This window comes from Mercenaria mercenaria, chromosome 13 (assembly GCF_021730395.1).
Source record: "Mercenaria mercenaria strain notata chromosome 13, MADL_Memer_1, whole genome shotgun sequence".
In the NCBI taxonomy this organism is placed as follows: Eukaryota; Metazoa; Mollusca; class Bivalvia; order Venerida; family Veneridae; genus Mercenaria; species Mercenaria mercenaria.
This window is the reverse complement of record NC_069373.1, coordinates 18,751,912-18,772,489: the sequence shown is the minus strand read 5'-3', so window position 1 is coordinate 18,772,489 and position 20,578 is coordinate 18,751,912. Positions and strand designations below refer to the sequence as shown.

Sequence of the window (20,578 nt, the reverse complement as noted above, 5' to 3'; positions counted from 1 at the left end):
TTTATAATGTAGGTACTTTGCCGGCCAATTAATTACTTTAATTAAGAACTCCAGTGTGACAGGATAATGTTGGCGGTGTTTTTTCTGTGGGATGTATCATGGATGTTCTCCGGACCGTTTAGGTGGGGATTGACCCAATCATCCGGGACGGTTTGCATGCTGTGATGCATTTCGCAGACATCATACCGTTTAATTCTGTCTGTTCAAAATGTAAGATATCTTCTGTTCTATTCTGCTGTGACCTGTATCTTTGATAGGTCAGTTAATGTTTTATGATATTGTATTTTTGTTTCATGTTTTGATCTGCCTACCTTCCAATTTAAAATGCTTTGTATCTTATTACCGTAATGTAATTTTAAGTTCTTCTATAATAGTTCAATTGCCATTTTTTATTGAACATTATATAAATGTTTTTATGTAAAGCACTTTTGAACGTATTTTTACGAGGAGTGTTCGATATGAATTGCTTATTGTCCTCTAGCTCGATATCCTCGTGGGGCACGATAAAAACCAATACCTACCTGTATAGGTTATTCAATACCTACACAACGGGGTATAAATGTACATGTTAGACTAAATGTAAGACATAAAATTTGCCATTTGAATACACGCAATCATTGACCACTGTAGTAAAAATGGTTGGTAGAAGCGTCGACAAGAAAGATGAAATACGGGCTTACATCAAAGCTCGCTCAAAACTTGGTTGTTCTTTGAAGCAGCTGATGACTGAACTTTCTACTGCTTATGGACCTTCTTGTGTGTCTTATGACACAGTTCGGCGGTGGAAAAACAAATTTGAGTCTGGTGTAGAGTCCATCGAAAATGCACCGAAATCAGGTAGGCCAAAATCTGCATCTCGTATAGAAATCGTTTCCAAATCATTGAAAGAGATGCCAGATTTACAGTTCGAGATATTGCACGAAAGGTAGGCATATCACTATCAACGGTTCACCTTATTTTGAAGAAGCATTTGAAAGTCAGAAAGATTTCTGCTATATGGGTGCCACATCTGTTGACTGATGAGCAAAAGAGGCAACGGGTTAAAGTGGCAAAAAAGCTGCTTCAAATGTTTCCAAAATATGACAAAAAGCAGTTTGCCAATGTCGTCACAGGTGATGAAACCTGGGTCCATTATTTTGAGCCCATCAGAAAGGTAAGCAATAAGATCTGGGCCACTAAACACAGCAAACGCCCAATAATTGCCAAACGTTCTTTGAGTGCAAAAAAAGGTTTTGTATGCAATCTTCTTCTCTGGTGAAGGAGTCGCAATAAAAGTGCCGGTGAAAAAGGGCAAAAGCATCACCGGAAAGTACTACAAAGACGCAGTACTGAAGAAACTGAAAAAGTATTATCAGAAACGACGCCCTGCCACTGGTTTTAAACATGTCCATCTTCTACATGACAATGCCCCACTTCATACCTCCGCAATAGTTACGGCGTTTTTGAAGAAAGAAAAAGTAACTGTTTTGCCTTACCCCCCGTATTCCCTAGACCTTGCCCCATGTGATTTCTTTTTGTTTCCGAAATTGAAATCATTCCTTGCTGGGCGGAAATACCAGTCCCGACAGGCACTTGGATCTGCCATTCATCAGTACCTTATTACTGTGCCCAAATCAGCGTACCGTGACGCCTTCAAGAAGTGGATACATCGGCTAAAACTTTGCATTTCTAGCCACGGGGAGTACTTCGAGGGCATGAAATGAGCCCTTTTGGGCTAACTTGAAATTTGAAGTCTCCAGATAGAAATAAGCAATTCATTTCGAACATCCTTCGTATATGAAAAGAGTGCTATATAAATGTGGTATATAATAATAATAATAATTGACTGCTACCATATACCACAAATTTAAAGCATTCATTCCAGTCATAAGTCATAAATCACTATGGAAACCAATCGGTATGTGGTATATTAATGAAAATCAGTTTTGACCAGTTCCTAATGACTATCACTAATTAATAGATTGATTTCCTGTTTGTTTTATCCCTCTGATGTACGTCTTCGGGGCCTTCTGGTAATTTCCTGTCTTATCCGTTTGATGTATGCCTTCAGGGTCTTATGATATTTGGAAGATGCACATTATTGTTAATTGCGTGTCAGTTGACAAAGGGATTAATAGAGCTACTACATAAAATAACATTAATTAATACACATGCCCGAGCATATAGTTCATTTGAAATTTTAAAATCAATTCACCAAACTATTTTTTGACTGAAATTAAGGACATTTCTTCAAAAAAAAAAATGACTGCAATAAGATTACATAGAATAAAGTATAAGTTTTCAACTTTATTTAAATGACTTTCATACTTAATGTACTTCGACATTATAGCATTTTACATAAAACTAAATAAAATATATCGCACAAAGTACATTTCAGAAAATGGCATCAATATAATTATTTCAGAGCATTTAAAAATTTAGAAAGTTGAATAAAAAAACTGTTATGTTCTCAGATATTTAGTTTAGTTTAATATTTTATATATGCAAACTGAAAAAATGTTTAATAAGCTTGGAAACTTGTTTTAATTATAACTTATCCGTAGCGCCGAAGAGCTGACAATACATAATGTGTCACTTTTTCCAGACCGTTTTAAAATGCCACATAAACGATTATTACAAAAACCTTACTTTTTTGAAAAATATATCTTCTTCTCTTCTTCCAATACTGTACATGGCCCACTCTGGAGCATTGTCGTACAAGTGCAACTTTACAAGGTGGATGTGAGGCGCAAAACAAGTGCAGGTTAAAAAAAATGGTAAATTCGCAGGAGTACGTATTTACAGTGGATTACAGACAATGCCCGCCTTGAAAGCCTCTATGGTAGTGGCTCCTGTCAGGTGAGATGGCAGAGTGTTCCATAACCGTATACTGGATGGAAAGAAGGAGTGCCGGTATGAATCTGTTCTGCAGAAGGGGACCATGAATCTTGTGGTGGTAGCCCTATTGATGGCAGCTGAAATGTGGTAGTGGGAGGCAGGGTCTATGTCCACAAGGCCGTACACAATACGGTATACCATAAAGGCCTTTGCGTACCGTCAACGCTGCAGCAATGTCTGGCAACCTAGTTGGTTGATCATGTTGCTGGTGCTGCTGGTAGTGTGGTAATCCCCAGTTACAAAGCGCGCAGCTCTTCGCTGCACAGCTTCAAGTGACTGAATACACATCTGAGTGTGGGGATCCCAGGATGGGGCAGCATATTCCAGTATGGGCCGGACCAGGGACAAATAACATCTATCCTTGATGTTACTTGGGCAGCTTTGTAAGTTGCGGCGTAGAAAAGCTAAGCTGTTGTTTGCTTTCTTGACCACTGTCTCAACATGTGGTTTCCAGGAAAGGTCCTCAGAAAGGGTTACCCCCAAGTATCTCCCAGTCCTTGCAACCGCTAGTGTGTGACCGCGAATCGTGTAGTCTGCGCACAGTGGGTTTCTCTTGCGAGAGAACCTGATGACTTCACATTTGCTGGGATTGAAAGACATTTGCCAGTCCTCTTCCCATTTTTGGAGTCGGTCAAGGTCCTTCTGTAAGGTCAAGGAATCCTGCGAAGTTTTAATCTTTCTGTACAGTAGACTGTCATCAGCAAAGAGTCTAGTGATGGAGGAAACTGTTGCTGGCATGTCGTTAATGTACAACAGAAAAAGGAGAGGACCGATCATGGACCCCTAAGGGACACCGGAGGTAACAGGTGCAGATGCGGATGACTGGTTCTCAACAACCACTTGTTGGCTCCTGTCTGACAGAAAACTTTGTATCCACTGGAGAACGTTACCCCGGATGCCATAGTGATGTAGTTTGTACAGTAACCGCCCATGGGGTACTTTGTCAAATGCCTTGCTAAAATCGAGCAGGATGGCGTCTATCTGCTCCCCGTCATCTAGGGCTGCAGATTGTACCATATCCAAAGGACTGTAGATAATAAAAAAGTAACTCTTGATATGTTTTATTTGAAAATAAAAACATCACAACCCACACCGCTAGTTAATTCGCTACGAATTGCCGGGTCCTGCTTTCACCTCCAAGGTGATTTGCATAATCGATTGCTCCGGATGTGACGTCATGCCGACCTGATCAATTGAAATCGGCATGTTCCTATCGCATGCTAGGTAAAAATGGCAGCGTAAGAATTTAATGTATCGAAAAGAGAAATTGAAAGAAGCGTAAAGTAGTAAATTCAGCGGGTTGTATTTAACGAACTGTAGTTTTCTTATATAAAAGTTAACAAAGTAGCGATCTACTTTTTTATGGGAATATATAACGGTTTTTCGTCATTTTCTAGCATATCTGATTTTCAGAAAATCTGATATGCTAGAAAATGTCGAAAAACCGTTATGAAGTAAGTGGATTTTATATGAAACAAAGAACAGCTGGATTTAGTGGTGTTCAGCCTAGAAACGGAAGCAATTTGGAGTTACCTCTCTTACACGGAAGTAGAATTCAAAGTTGCCACTAAAAATAAAAACAAACCAAAACATGTTGTTTATTCATAATTTACCAAGTAATCGGTTGCTTTAATTATGGATAGCAGCTTAGATTTGCAATACGATCGCCTTCTTGGTGAAGGTTCCTATGGGAAAGTGTTCTTGGTCAAACAGCAAGACGGACAGCAGGTATAAATCTGATACAGTCTACAGACCAGGGCCAAATTATACCGTTTTAGATATTTGTTAATTTATAAATGATATTCTCGATATCGACATTATAGGATAAATCCCATTTTCCTGTATTAACCACCAATAAATGCCCGTTCCCGGTTTTACGGTGAGGGGGGTATCGGCCATTACGCCATATGATTACGCTATATGGCGGTAGTCCAGTAACGTCCGGAGTCCCACAGGGCCCCCTTCTATTCTTACTCTACATTAATGACCTGCCTGAAAATCTGATTTCACAGGTTCGTTTATTCGCCGATGACACTGCTGTCTATTTAGCTGTAAATAGCTCTGCCCAAGAAAACATCCTCAGCAAGACTTAAATAGGTTACAGCTATGGGAAAGTAAGTGGGACATGGAGTTCAACCCCTCAAAATGCACTGTTATGAACATAACAAGGTCAAAAAACCCTTTTAAATCAAAGTACACACTCCATGGCCAAGTCTTGGAAACAGTTCCTGATGCAAAGTACCTTGGGGGTCACTATATCCTCAGATCTAAATTGGAATAAACACATCAATTTAGTCACGTCCAAAGCTACCCGAACACTAAACTTCATCAAACGAAATATCCCATGCAAGAACCCAAAAGTTCGAGATGTAGCTTATAAAGCCCTAGTCAGGCCACAGCTAGAATATGCTAGCTGTGTTTGGAACCCTTACACCCACTGTCCCAACAAAACATCCACCAGATCGAAATGATTCAGCGGAGGGCAGCGCGATGGGTTAATCATGACTACTCCCCTTACAGCAGTGTCACAAACATGCTATGTCAGCTGAGATGGCGTACCCTTGAAGATAGGAGATCTGATTCACGACTCCTTATGTTCTACAAGATAGTGAATGGTTTGGTTGCTGTGCCACTCCCCCCTATGTCAGCCCCCCATCCCGTCTAACAAGACATATGCATCCTCACTCCTATACTCAGATCCTCACTCACTGTAATTACTATAAGTACTCTTTCTTTCCAGCCACCATAGTGCTTTGGAATTCCCTTCCAGTACAGCTTGTGCAAGCCCCCACCCTGAATCAGTTTAAGCAGGGTGTGACCAAACTTGTACACAATGCTTAACATGATAGACCTGTTTTTAAACTGCTTTTATCTGTAAATCCTTCTTGTTTTTAACACTATCAACTGTATTCATACTGCAATACACACCGTGTATTACTTTTATCCTCCTGTCCAATCTACTTTTAACTTCTTGTACAGGCGCGCAGCTGCACATAATACTCGCAGAGAGGAGCGCTGTGCACAGTATAAATAGATAGATAGATAGATAGATAGATAGATAGTGTTTAGATTATCCTTTTTTGAAGTTTTAAACAAAGGAAATGAATAAAAGAGTATCACAGGTTATCATTAAACATTGTTGTAATTAAGATGTAGCAAAAATATCCTCAAAGTTTACTTTATTTTTGAAATTTTATCTTTTATTCTATACTGTCGCTTCCGTGGCTTGATTGACTATATCAACATTAAGGATAAATCCCGTTTTCCGGTATTTCCGTAAATAGGGTCAGGGGGGCTGGCGAGATTAACCGATATAAAGACCGTGTACAATATCAGCGATTATTTTTGCTAGACGATAAGGATTTAGGAAAGTTCTTACTTTCTCACAATGGAAATACTATTCTACGACCTCACTCCTCAGCAACATTTTTTTTTCAAAAATAATCTGTTTACCTTGAAAAATGCGAATAATTTCACACCTTCGGTATCGAGCCACGGAAGCGGCAGTGTAGAATAAAAGATAAAATTTCAAAAATAAAGTAAACTTTGAGAATATTTTTGCTACATCTTAATTACATCAATGCTTAATGATAATCTGCAATGCTTTTTTTATTCATTTTCTTTGTTTAAAACTTGAAAAAAGGATAATCTAAACACTTATTAACGACATGTAGCGTAATGGTCGATACCCCCCTCACCGTAAAACTGGGAACGGGCGTTTATTAGCAGTCAGGGGTGTAACTGTTTCAAGTTATGTAACTTATTTCAGTTATTTTTGCAAGCATTTTATAACCTGTATTAGTTATAAAAGTATAGTTAACTCAGGTAAGTTATTCAAAAAAAGTTGTTTTGCTGTTCTCACAAAGTGACCTTTACTGTGTAATTAGTAGCAAACTGTGGCAAATCAAATTCTCTTTTAGTGTGATCATGACCTGATAAAGATAAAAGGATGTTAAGAGTTTTATAGCTTTAAAACTTCTGTGTAAAACTTTATCAGCCTTGCGTAAACAAATTTATTGCATAGCTGGAAAGATAAAAGTTCAAGGGTTCAGGAAATAATTGCATTAGTCTCATTCATAATGAGGAATTGGCACAGGAGGGCTTTGTAATATTTTATGATAACTGAAACAAGTTATGAAAGTATAAGCAGTAACTCAAATGGGTTATAAACTGCGATAACTTTAAACAGTTACACCCCTGACTGACTAGTGGTTAATACCGGAAAACGGGATTTTATCTATAATGTTGATATCGAGAATACCGAAGGTGTGAAATTATTCGCAAACTTCAAGGTAAGCAGATTATTTTTGCAAAAAAAAATAGTTGCCGAGGTCGTAGAATAGTAATTCCATTGTGAGAAAGTAAGAATTTTCCTAAATCCTTATCTTCTGGCAAAAATAATCGCTAATATTGTACAAGGTCTTTATATTGGTTAATCTCGCCAGCCCCCTTGACCCTATTTATGGAAATACCGGAAAACGGGATTTATGCATAATGTCGATATGGTCAATATAAATTATATTAAAGATGGCATTACAAGTACAATTTGTATGTTCGCAAAGTGTTTGTAGACCACCCCTCAGGTGAATTTTAATTTTTGGAAATTTATAGAGTAGGTGCATGTATTATCGTCAGTCTACAGTTATCGACAGTTCTTTAGATCTTAATTGATTTTTAAATGAAAATAACGTTGCGGAAACCCTATAATATCACAATGTACCAGAAATATGTTTTATGTGTTTGTTTCGTTGTTTTTAAAAGCTGTGTGCCATATTTTTGACTGATCAGGGACAATTTCGTTAGGCACTGTTTGTTATTGTTTCTAAAACTAGAAGCGCTTACGTCACGCAGTAAGAGCACTGGTGTCCTAAATCTTGTTACTTGTAATTTTCGCTGTAGTTTTGGCTGGTTATTTATCATGTTTCTGTTAATTTGACCTTATGACGTATATTTGTAGGTTGCATACCACTAAATATTAAATGCATCCATTGCGGGTGTCATACTGGGGGGGGTGTTGATAACTATCTCCAAATTTCAGTGATGTCTACAGTTATCGACGTGGTCCCTAATAATATTTTATAAATGTTACAAAGTGAATATTTGAGTCGTCAAACCTCTTTTCTTATTTAAATTGAGTATAGGAAAATGGTTAATCTATAGCATCTGAATGCTACAAACCATTTTATCCCAGATTTTAGATGTCATTTCAAAATAACAAGAGGTTGAAATATTCTCCCTCAAAAATGAGGGCAGCCATTGAAATATTGCAAGATGGTTTCGCTGCTTAAGTGCCTTTGCTGTGGCCAAGTCGTAATCGTATGCTGTGCCCTGCACAACTTTACTAGTAAAATAGCAGGTCGGGTACCAGAAGAGCCGACACGACTGGGACCACCATCATTTTTGACACCCGCATAGGAAAAACTGCTGTTCCGTTACGCAGACTTAATGGCGAAAACGGTACATAGACAAATTCATCTAAATGAATGAAAGCTATATTTTCTTTTGCAAGTTTTGAAGGAAATGAAAATGTCATGATTGGTAATTTTCCAATCTAAGACGCCTGACCTATCTATTATTATTCACTTATGGAAAAATATCATTTAGACTCTTCACTGATAGTATTTCTGCTTAATACTCTCGGCGATCCGATAACATTTATTTCAGTGTCATTAATTGAATCAATTAAACAATTAGTGTTCGATTAATTTGTATATGTTGTTGTCGTAACCATCTTATTTGAAATAGAGGCTAGGTGGCATGTCGTCTGCACCTTTTTTTTTTATTAAGTGAATAAGACCTTTAGTATATTTATTTATAAAACACTGCATAAAATATTTAGAAAATCAAATGGTCATATATAGCTGTCGATAACTATATCCAGATGTAGATAGCTATGTCAACAGAGGAGATAGAATTTTTGATTATCGTAACATGATTTGTAATAATATCAACAATGGGAGTGCCTGGAGAAATATGTTAGGCACACAGTAATTATAGACATAATGTCAAATTTTTTTTTTAAATGAAGTTTGATATTTTCTACAAAACAGAATGAGGACAAGCAGTGTACATGTGATGCACATTTGTAAGAGAAACTTTATTATTCCAAACAGAACAGCATCTCTTGAAAGACACTTCTACTTATTCTGAACAGTTCGGTATACGTTTTATGAAAAACAAAGGGCTTAAGGCCTATATGGCCTAAAAAACAAAACAAAATTTCACAAGAGGGGCAGTTTCAAAACACTTTACATTTTGTTTTGTTTTTGGTTTAACATCATTTTTCAACAGTATTTCAGTCATGTAATGGCAGGCAGTTAGCCTAACCAGAGTTCCAGGATTCTGTACCAGTACAAACCTGTTCTCTGGAAGTAACTGCCAACTTCCCCACATGAATTATCAGAGGTAGAGGACGAATGATTTCAGACACAATGTCTTTTATCAAATCGTCATGGAGAACATAAGCTCCGCCCGGTGATCGAACTCGCAACCCCTCGATCTGTAGACCAACGCTCACCCTACTCAGTGCTGAGCTAAGCAGGCATGCTTCAAAACACTTTACATGAACCTTAATATCATAAATGATGAAAATAAATGCACAGCATTATACTCTAACTCCATATTATAGGTGCATCCATATTATGCGCCGGCAGAAAGTCCTGAGTGACTGCCAAGTCGGACATAGGAATTCCACACCACTGTCACATTTTGTTTTGAAGAAAATATCTAAATTCTTTTTCTAAAATATTTTAACATTATATGTATACTGGTACTTTTTTTGTGCCTGATTTATTTTTCCAGGCCACAACACATTTTCAGTCTCAGCTGAGTTTGATAATGAAACTTTATTAGTCATTTATATCTAAATAGCATGTTTAAAACTGAATTTTAAATTAATAAGTATTTTCAAGTAGCTATTCGGTATTGATGGTCAGTCTCAGTTGAAATTGAACCTAGAAGTTTTAGTAAAATTGATATTAAAATTTCAAACTCAGCTGAGACTGAAAACTGTTTTGTGAACAAGGGGCCTGCATACTCCCAGTGTTGAAAATGCAACAAAACATGTACATTTCAAATTGTTGCAAAACTGAAAAAAAAATTATGAAAGTGAAAGTAGAACTGTCAAAATGACAAAATACTGCTATGTTTTACTTTAAGAAAATGTATAACTTAAAAACATTTTCTTACTTAAAAGGTGTACCATGATAGATACAATGTATGTTATACACACTACCAAAGTTAAGAAAAAATACTTTTGAAAAAAAAAGAGTTTGATATTTTCTTAGATAGAAAGTTGACTGTCTAAGTACATGTAATATTAGATTTAGACAAAATATAAAAAGGTACTGGTACGGATGATAAACTCGAACAGAAAATGAGTTTTTTTACCTGTAACTTTTTTATTTCTTTTTTATTTCTGCAATCTGTAAGCAATGGTCAGTATCAAAATAAAGCTTAACATTTGCTGAAAACTTTACATAATTCCAATTTATATTTAGTTAGCAAACTCAAACGAAGTGAGGCCCTGAAAGAGGTTTGTAAAATGGGGACTGTACGAAGGTTGACTGATGATAAATTCATCCACTTTGTCATTTACAAAATTTCCTTCGTAGTATTATATTGAAACTTTCCCCAAAAGGCTGCAATAGTCATTTCTGATCAAGTAATGAAAAGGAACCCAATGTCAGGCCTTCATGTGGCGACAGTGAGCATGCGGAAAAAACACCCTCTTCCCCAGTAATTTTGTATAAATATTTTTTATACAGATAAATGTAAGTCATTTATTTATACAGAATATTTACCAATTTTGTTTTTATTTACACCAGTTGGTATTGTAAGTGAAAACTACTTGATGGTGTGTTCAATTTTATAAATAACCGATTGCAGTCGAGTATTTCCAAGGTGGTCAACTTTATCATCTGTCCATGTTTACGTGTTTATCATCAGTACCAGTAAGCACTTTGGGAATATATATACATATATATATATATATATTATATTCCCAAAGAAGCGTACCTTTTTATAGTGTTTCCTGCTTCCTCTGAACAATTCAGTATATTTATTATAAATAGTAATTGTCTATGAGGTACAAATTCAAATTTTCAGAAATAAAATTCACCTGAGAGGTGCTCTCCAAAACTCTTTTGATGAACCTTAATTTCTAATATCACTCGTTTTTAATTTTCCAAAACAATTGAAACACAACAAAGTCTACTTTACAAGTATATTTTCAGAATAAGTGAAAATTATATTTATATCACTTTCATTAATTTAAACAAAATCCAAACTTCAGTGTTTCTAATTATGATTGCAGTACATTAGATTGATATGCAGTGCAGCTCTGCATTGACCAACCCTGGTATTAACTTTCACTGTTATTTAATTTAAAAACAAATTTCATTACAAATGTACTATAATCAAAATGTCACGCATCTCATTTGTATGTTTATTACTTTCCATATAAATATGGTACATTTGTCTGTGGCAGTTTATCTGTTGTACTGAACAATGTCTTGTTGCAGGAATCTAAAAAGTAATACAAAGTTTGAAATGTAGATAGATCTTCATTTTTGTAACATTCATCTTAGTTTAAATAGTGGCAGTCATTTTAGTGTTAATTGTCTTTAATAAAATAGGTAACAAAAACAAGGAAACTTTGGGAATTTAGTGTTTAAGAATACAAGTTTGTCAATTTATTTTACAGATGTAGAGAATACGCAGTTAGCAACAATACAAGAACCATGACTTTCAAAGCATTGTGAAAAATTCTTGCCTTGTTTGTAGCAGATTTTATATCAGGCATGAACTTAAGAATGGGGGTCAGGGACAGAATGATGCTGTGCTTATGTGAAAAGCATCTGTACAGGTCACTTTCTTGTCTATTTTTAGTTTGCTGTCAAAGAGATTGATTTGGCAAAATGTGACGAAAGTGGACGTGATCAGGCTCACGGCGAGGCTAATCTTCTATCACGTATCAAACAAGACAATATTCTGATCTATGTAGAGTCTGTGATCTGTGACGAATGCCTTTACATTGTGACAGAATATTGTGAAGGTGGGGATTTAGAGGACTACCTGCAAGTTGTCTCCAAAAAAGGGGCCAGTATCCCAGAATCCCTTGTCTCTGACTGGATCTTGCAGCTTGGTGGAGCTCTTAAGGTTTGTATTTTCAATAAACACTAGCTTATAGAAAATGAATGAATAATTGAAAAAGATTTTGATATCTAAGATAATTTATGGTATGCCTTAGGTTTTATCATTTAGTAAATTAATACCTGTCATAGTTTATTTGAAACTAAATCATTCATGTTTAGTTTTCCTGTCATTTCAGTTTCACACATGTCTGCCTTTATGTTTTTTCACTTTGAAAATGTCATTCCTTATTTACAGTGTCATTGAATATTTTTATGCCCCGAAGGGAGGCATATTAGTTTTCAACTGTCCGTCCGTTCGTCACAATGTTAACTTTTTGCATGAAGGCAACATTAACTTTTTGCATGAAGGCACTTCACTCGCGAACCACTGCACCCAGGACCTTCAGACTTCACATGCTAATAGTAGTTATTGAGTACACAACCCCTATTGACGTTGGGGTCACCAGGTCAAAGGTCAAGGCGCTGCGGGGGAATTTGTCACCATTAGTGACAACTCTTTGTTTTAAATTGGTTATTTATGAAGTGAAAACATCTGCTGCATGTATATACATGTAGCACATGGAGCCTGGCAGTATTTAAGGTGATAAAACTGTTTTTTGTGTTCAGTCTTTTTTTGTGTTCAGTCTTAGAATGCAGTCTTGCCATTGGTCAGTTTAAAAATTAACCTTTACCCTGCTAAATTTCTGGTCCATCATCAGTTTGGGCAGTACCATTTAATATTTGAAGGGATGTTCAATGAAATTTTACTGACTGAATAGGGAACAGTGCAGACCATGATCAAGTGCAGGCTGATCTTGGTCTGCACTGGCCACTTACAGACAGCAGGCTAAAGGTTAAGGTCATAATACACTAATCAGGGTTTTTGAGACTGGTCTCTGGTTTTATTTTACTTCAAACCCATGTTAACCCAGTAGAAAGAACAGAAGCCATCCACAGTTGAAATGTTCTTGATGACAATTTGAGTAAAGACAGTTAGTAATTTTCCCATCACCTCTTGTTCATATGGGGGAATGCTGTTTGTAACCAGTAGAAAACAAGATAGTGCTGTCCTGGTAAGTAATGTCCCGGTAAGAAATGGGAGAATGATGTGTAAGGTAACTTGACCATGGAAGCTATAAAGAATATATTGTGTTAAGTGAGGCTACACCCAACAAAGCCATAGCAACTGTAATCTGTGTACACAACTTGACGAAATATGACCATCTTAACTGGCAGGGTACTAGATTTTCCGTTTCTTGAGCTCCGCACAACCAAAAGGTTAAGTGCATGGTCTGTTATCCATTTCTTGTCATCCACAATATTACTGAAACAAAATTATAATTCAGATGTACACCACACTTGATCTGTAGATCAGGTGAGCATCTTAGAGTCATGTCCCTCCTATATAGTGTCCAGTATTTAGCTTGACTATACCAAGTATATGGAGAGCTATACTCACTCTGGCGTAGGCGTTTTTCCGCATCCCCACCTTGGTTATAGTATTTTAGCTCACCTGAGCTTTTATGACCGCTCAATGTCCGTCATCCGTAGTGCGTCATCAGTCGTGCATCGTCCGTCTGTCAACAATTTCTAAAAAAATCTTCTTGAAAACCACTAGGAAGAATTACACCAAACTTTACAGGAATGATCCTTGGGTGGTCCCCTTCCAAAATTGTTCAGAGAATTGAATTCCATGCAGATGGCTTACAGAGGCTGTAAACCATTTTGAAATGTCCAACAAGCTTCTAGTTTAATAACCGTTCTTGAAAACAAAAATGTGTGCAGAAAAACTTTGAAAATCTTCTTGTCCAAAACCGCAAGGCCTAGAGCCTTGATATTTGGCATGTGACATCATCTAATGGTTCTCTATGAAACTTGTTCAAATTCTGCCCCTGGGGTGAAAAGAGGCCCCGCCCCGGGGGTCCCAAATTTTGCATAAACTTATATAGGAAAAAAACTTTAAACTCTAAAACCACAAGACCTAGGCCTTTGATATTTAGTATGTAGCATTGTCTTGTGGTCCTCTACCAAAATTGTTCAAATTATTACCCTGGGGTGAAAAGAGGCCCTGCCCTTGGGGGGTCTCAAGTTTTACATAGACTTATATAGGAAATTTAAAAAAAAAATCTTCTTGTCTGAAACTGCAAGGCCTAGGCTTTTGATATTTGGTATGTTGCATTGCCTTGTGGTCGTCCACCAAAATTGTTCAAATTATTACCCTGGGGTGAAAAGAGGCCCTGCCCTGAGGGTCTTAAGTTTTACATAAACTTTATATAGGAAAAATGTTTAAAAATCTTAATGCTTGAATTTCTTTACTGCAAGGCATAGGCTTTTGATATTTGGTATGTTGCCTTGCCTAGTGTTCCTCTACCAAAATTATTCAAATTATGCCAATGTGATGAAAAGAGGCCCTGCCCCGGGGGGGTCCCAAGTTTCAACATGAATGTGACCTACTGACCTACTTCCTTTAATTTTAGCATCAGTTTGCAATTTGAAACATGTGGACCCTTATTACTCAGGTGAGCGATCCAGAGTCATCATGACCGTCTTGTTTACACTTTCTCTTTTACCTCCTTATCTCTGTAATTATTTGATGGATTTTATTCAAACTGAAAGTAGTTGTTCCACATCATCTCAGACATCATATTACACAAGGCCCATAACTCTGGTACCAGTATTTAATGAATTATACCCACTTTTACTTAGAATTTAAGGTTAAAGTTTTGGCTTTCACTATATCCCAGTTATTACTAAATGGATTTGATTCAAACTTAAAATAGTTCAACATCATCACCCACATCATATGACACAAAGGCCATAACTCTTGCACCAATATTTTATGAATTACTCCCCCTTTTTACTTAGAATTTCAGGTTAAAGTTTTGATACACTTTCACTTTATCTCAGTTATAACTAAATAGATTTGATTCAAACTTAAAATAGTTGTTCACCTTTATCATGCACATCATGCAACACAAGGTGCATAACTCTGGCACCATTTTTTCATGAATTATGCCGCCTTTTACTTAGAATTTAAGGTTAATTTTGATGCAAATGCATTTGATTCAAACTTGAATTAGTTTTTCCACATCATCACCCACATCACATGACCTAAGGTGCATAACTCTTGCAGCAATATTTTATGAATTATGCCCCCTTTTTGATACACTTTATCTGTACCTCTCTTATTACTTAATATTTTTGACACAGACTCGAGCTATTGTGCAATATCTTCATCCACCATTGGGGTCATTAAACACTCCAATGACAGCTCCAGTTTCCTCAGTTGTGCCCAGTTTCACTATCCAGCGTCGAAATAGATGTAGTTGAGCGTGCTGTCTCCTGTGAAGCTCTTGTTGATTGATTTCAGTGAAATCACAATTGTTTTTTTCAAAATTGAGCTCCATGTTTTATAGATCACTGCATCATGTGTGCATGATATTTAGACACAGTTTTTCACATGTATGTTTATATATTGCATGTTACTTACAGTATTTGCATGATCAGAAGATTCTGCACAGGGATATGAAGACAAAAAACATTTTCCTGAAGGAAGATTTGGCTGTAAAGCTAGGAGATCTGGGGATTGCAAAGTATGTGTTTTGTAGAGAAATTAGTGCTTTATATTTAATCATTTATTTTGTAATTTCTTTTTATGCATGAAATAAGCTATGGTTTATTTTATAATATCTTTTTAATAATGTTAGTTACTGGATGTAGAAAGATCCAAATATGGAAAGATTATTACTACAGGTCCTTCTTTCTTGTATGGAACAGAGACCCTAGCTTAATTATTTTTTTGAAATATTAGTGCAGTTAATGCCTATAAAATAATACTTCTGAAATTGGTATTTAAAAACTAGCAGTTGGTTCACTAATATCTTAATTAAGTGATTTACCTTGTGTTTTGATAAAGGGAGTGTTTTGACTGAAATATTAATAAAAAAGATCGGGAATTATAATTGAGCCACGCCATGGGAAAACCAACATAGTGGCTTTGCGACCAGCATGGATCCAGACCAGCCTGCGCATCTGCGCAGTCTGATCAGGATCCATGCTGTTTACTTTCAAAGCCTATAGCAATTAGAGAAACCATTAGCGAACAGCATGGATCCTGACCAGACTGCGTGGATGCGCAGGCTGGTCTGGATTCATGCTGGTCGCAAAACCACTGTGTTGGTTTTCTCATGGCGCGGCTCATATTTTCTGTTATACATTGATTTAGGATTAGGAAGCATCTGTTAAAGAAGAAAAATACAGAAACACAGAAAAAGTAAAAAAAAATTTTAAAAGGTTACAATAAATCCCAATCTACATCGTCTTACAAAAACATGTTTCTAAAAACAGATATAATTTTTTTTTTATTATTATAATTGAGCATGGAGTTATAGCCCCATTGTATGTCTATCATGTGCATGGGAGATGTCTAAATATAAGTATGTTCTTTTAATGAATGCAATTTGTTATGTTTTATTCATTTATTCAGTAACAGGTATTTTTTTCAAATCAACAGTGAAACCTTTATTAACCTTTTAATTTTAGCCCTTGGTGGCTAGTGATTCTGCTTTTGCAACCAGTGCAGACCAAAATCAGCCTGCACATCCGTACAGGCTTATCATGGTCTGCACTGTTCGCTGTTCAGTCAGTAAATTTAAGTAAACACCCCTTCAAGTAATAAATGGTATTGCCCAAATTGGACGATTGACCAGTCCATTTTAGAAATTCAGCAGGGTGAAGGTAAAGCTGCCAGCCAAGGGTGTGACATAGTCTGACTGCTTAAGACAGGAAGCTGCTTAAGTCACGTTAAAATTAGAACAAAAAGTCAATTTGGGAAGCTAACTGTTCAGTTTGCTTAAGGCATACATATGTGGTTGTTTAATACAGATGGCTGGTAAAGAAGGTTCATTATAAAACTGCTGTTCTTGTCACTTTTCGGGGATGTTTTAACAGGAGAGAAAACATGTGTTAACAGAGAGATTCTCACACTCAAGTGCTGTTAAAACACCTTTTATATAATAATTTTTATGTGTGTTCCATGAAAAAGCGTAAACATATTTCATGGAAATTGCTGAAAATGATGGATAATGCATTCATTTTTTTTAGATTTTTACAGATTTTGTGCTAGAATAGCGTTAGCGCATGTTCATTTTGTGTTATAACATTTTCAGAATCACTTGGATACGTTGGTACCCTCGCCCTGCCGGGATACGGCAGCCAAAAATCCCTTGGTATTCTGCAGATGTTATAACACAAAAAAACATGCGTTATCCCTACATTTGTATGTTTTTTTTACACCAGTAAATTCTAATCTTGAAGAGAACATTTGTGTTGTGCATCATTGTAAAGAACACTATGCTGTTAATCAAAGTTTTTTCAGGGGAGTGGGGATGCACATAGAGTATCCCTTGTTCATACAATTCAAATTTTTGTTATTCAGTCTCAAAAAGTATTGAACCCAGAGTCATCAGACCTGGACATAGGATTGTCATTCAGCATGTGGTATTTTAATTTGGAGTAAAATGCCTAAAGTTTGTGTTGCATGTATCTCAAAAAGTATTTGACCTTATAGTACAAACAAACATCATATGAATGTTATTTAGCTTGTGAAGTTACTAGTGCACCAATCCTGGGGTTCTGTTTGAGATTTCACATGGCCAGACCAGAGTATGGCCTGTGACATAGTCAAAAATATACATTGAAAGGGCATAAAAGTTTGTGTTGCCTGTATCTTAAAAAGTATTTGACTCAGAGTCATAAAACCTAAAAGGGTTGTTATAAAGCATGACATGCTTCACTTTGTGAAGTTGTGCACCTGGAGTTCAATTTAAGATTTCACTGAGCCAGACGGCAGTTATGGTCCTTGACTACACAGTAAGTCATTAGAAGTTTGTGTTGCATATATCTTAAACAAGAAGTATCTCTAAAAAAGATACACAGCCGCATAAGTCAATGCACACTTTAAGCTACGAAACGTGCACTTTTACATACGATCGGGTATTTATAAAGCAAAACAAAATGTAGATTTTAATGTAAAATTTTCATGTTTTTTATGTAGAACATATTTTACAGAACACATATTTTACATAATAATTATATAAATCATAATCTAGGATACTTTGACAAAAAATTAAGACTAAAAAGGCGGGGCCGAAAAGTGGGGGACGAAATGACCATTTTTGAAATCGTCAAGGGATACAAAATGACCTAAATGGAGAGGAGTTGACTGGGGGACAAGTTGACTAGGTGACGAGTTGATTGTAAATCATTTATTTGAGAGCACTCCGTATCAGAGTGGCAGAGTTGGCAGGTTTGTAGTCGAACTCTGCCGCAGTTTCACTACTGAGGGGATTCAGGTTTATGATGTAAGCTATTTCCACAGGAGTCTTGCAACGGATTATACTGTCTAACAATACAGCTCAGAGCACCTGCACACCCCTTAAGAAAATATCATCTATTCCATTTGAAAACCTGTGGAATTTTTCATCCACCAATTAAAATGTACAGTTTTAATCAGACCTTCACCCCAGATATTTACAGGAAGTAATGATGAAATCAAAACCGGCCAAATATTTGACTTTGAGTCATGAAACCATGTAGAAATATTACTCAGCATATAAATTTCTGCACTTGAGTTTTGTTTTAGATTTCACCCTACAAAACCATAGTTATGGACTTTAACTTTGTCAAAAATATGTGTTACAGGCATAAAAGTTTGTGTCACATGTATCTCAAAAAGTATTTGACCTGGAGTCTGAAAGCATTAGAGGGTTGTTATTTAGCATGTGGTGGTGCACCTGGTGTTGTTTGGGATTGCACTTAGCCACACTTATGGCCCTTGACTTAGTTAAAAATACACCTGAAGTGCTTCAGAGTTTATTGTCCCCCACATTTTTTGACGAAAAAAAGGGGGACATAGAAATAGGCTGTGTCCTTCTGTCCATCCGTCCTTCTGTCCGTCAGTCCATCCATCACACTTTGTGTCCGGTCCATAACTCTGCCATCCATGTAGGGATTTTGAAATAACTTGGTTTAAATGTTCCCCATAATAAGACGACATGCCATGTCTAAGACCCATACCCCTAACTCCAAGGTCACACTTTGAGGTCATTGGTTGACAGTGTCTGTTTTGTGTCCGGTCCATTATAAACTCTGCCATTCATCAAGGGATTTTGAAATTACTTGGCACAAATGTTCTCAATAAGAGGACAACATGTCATGGTTCTCAATAAGAGGACAACATGTCATAGTTCTCAATAAGAGGACAACATGTCATAGTTCTCAATAAGAGGACAACATGTCATAGTTCTCAATAAGAGGACAACATGTCATGGTTCTCAATAAGAGGACAACATGTCATAGTTCTCAATAAGAGGACAACATGTCATGGTTCTCAATAAGAGGACAACATGTCATAGTTCTCAATAAGAGGACAACATGTCATGGTTCTCAATAAGAGGACAACATGTCATGGTTCTCAATAAGAGGACAACATGTCATAGTTCTCAATAAGAGGACAACATGTCATAGTTCTCAATAAGAGGACAACATGTCATAGTTCTCAATAAGAGGACAACATGTCATAGTTCTCAATAAGAGGACAACATGTCATAGTTCTCAATAAGAGGACAACATGTCATGCACAAGACCCAGACCCCAAGCTCTAAGGTGAAGATCACACTTAGAGGTTAAAGGTTAACATGGTCTTTTTCTTGTCCGGTCAATAACTCTACTATTCATCGAGGGATTTTAAAATTACTAGGCACAAATGTTCCCTAAAATTAGTTGCTGTATCATGTGCAGGACCCAGACCTCTAGCTCGAAGGTCATGGTCACCTTTGGAGATACAACTTTTTTTGTAGACTTTTTTATGCATTGGTGTATATTCAAATAACTTGGCATAATTATATTCACCATTACAAGACATTGTGTCATATGCAAAGGTCAAGGTCATAGGCACCCAAGTTAACTTTCTTTTTTTTTGTTCATTAGATTAGCTCCCTTTTATATGATAACATATAATACATGTGTTTTTATATCAGTTTCCCCACTATTTTAAAGGTGACATTATATTTTAAGTAAGATTTTTGAGATTGATAGCTATAATAAAAAGCTGTTATCAATTGTAGACTTGTAGAATGCAAGCCCAGATTCAGGTTATAAGTTAGTGGTAAATTCTTCTGTGAAAACCCTTTTTTTGCCACAAAATCAAAAGGGAAGACAACATTGTTAAGATATTGTTAAGGAATTTGTGAACAAACATTATCATTTTCATGAAGCCAGAAGCTGTAATTCAACCTCTTGGTATTTATTGGGTCATTATATTTTATACCTGAATGAAAAAGTGACATGTATGTAATTGTAAATTATTTGGTAGTAAAAACATAGGTACAGGTGTCTGAATTTCACCTATTACTAGAATCATAAATCTGACATTAAAGAGCTATAAAATCTATAGGTTTTTATATTTTATAGCCACCTTTTCTTACATGAATTTTACATGTGTCTTAACAGCTGTTGTTCCTAAAGAGCGTTATAAATCAAAATTACTGCACTTTCCCTTCAATTTG

At 36.3% G+C, this 20,578-nt stretch overlaps 1 protein-coding gene across 2 annotated transcripts in view; it reads left to right on the top strand.

Moving 5' to 3' along the window:
* The first annotated feature begins 4,420 nt into the window (after positions 1–4,420).
* LOC123529521 (serine/threonine-protein kinase 4-like) overlaps positions 4,421–20,578 on the top strand; it is a 73,579-nt gene continuing 57,421 nt past the window's right edge. For both annotated transcript variants that reach the window (XR_008366682.1, XM_045309888.2), the window contains exons 1-3: positions 4,421–4,605; positions 11,767–12,036; positions 15,504–15,604. Coding sequence is in view for 1 of the 2 variants with exons in the window: in XM_045309888.2 (XP_045165823.2) it covers positions 4,513–4,605; positions 11,767–12,036; positions 15,504–15,604 (464 nt within the window). In the remaining variant the exon portion in view is untranslated. The remainder of the gene's footprint in view (positions 4,606–11,766; positions 12,037–15,503; positions 15,605–20,578) is intronic.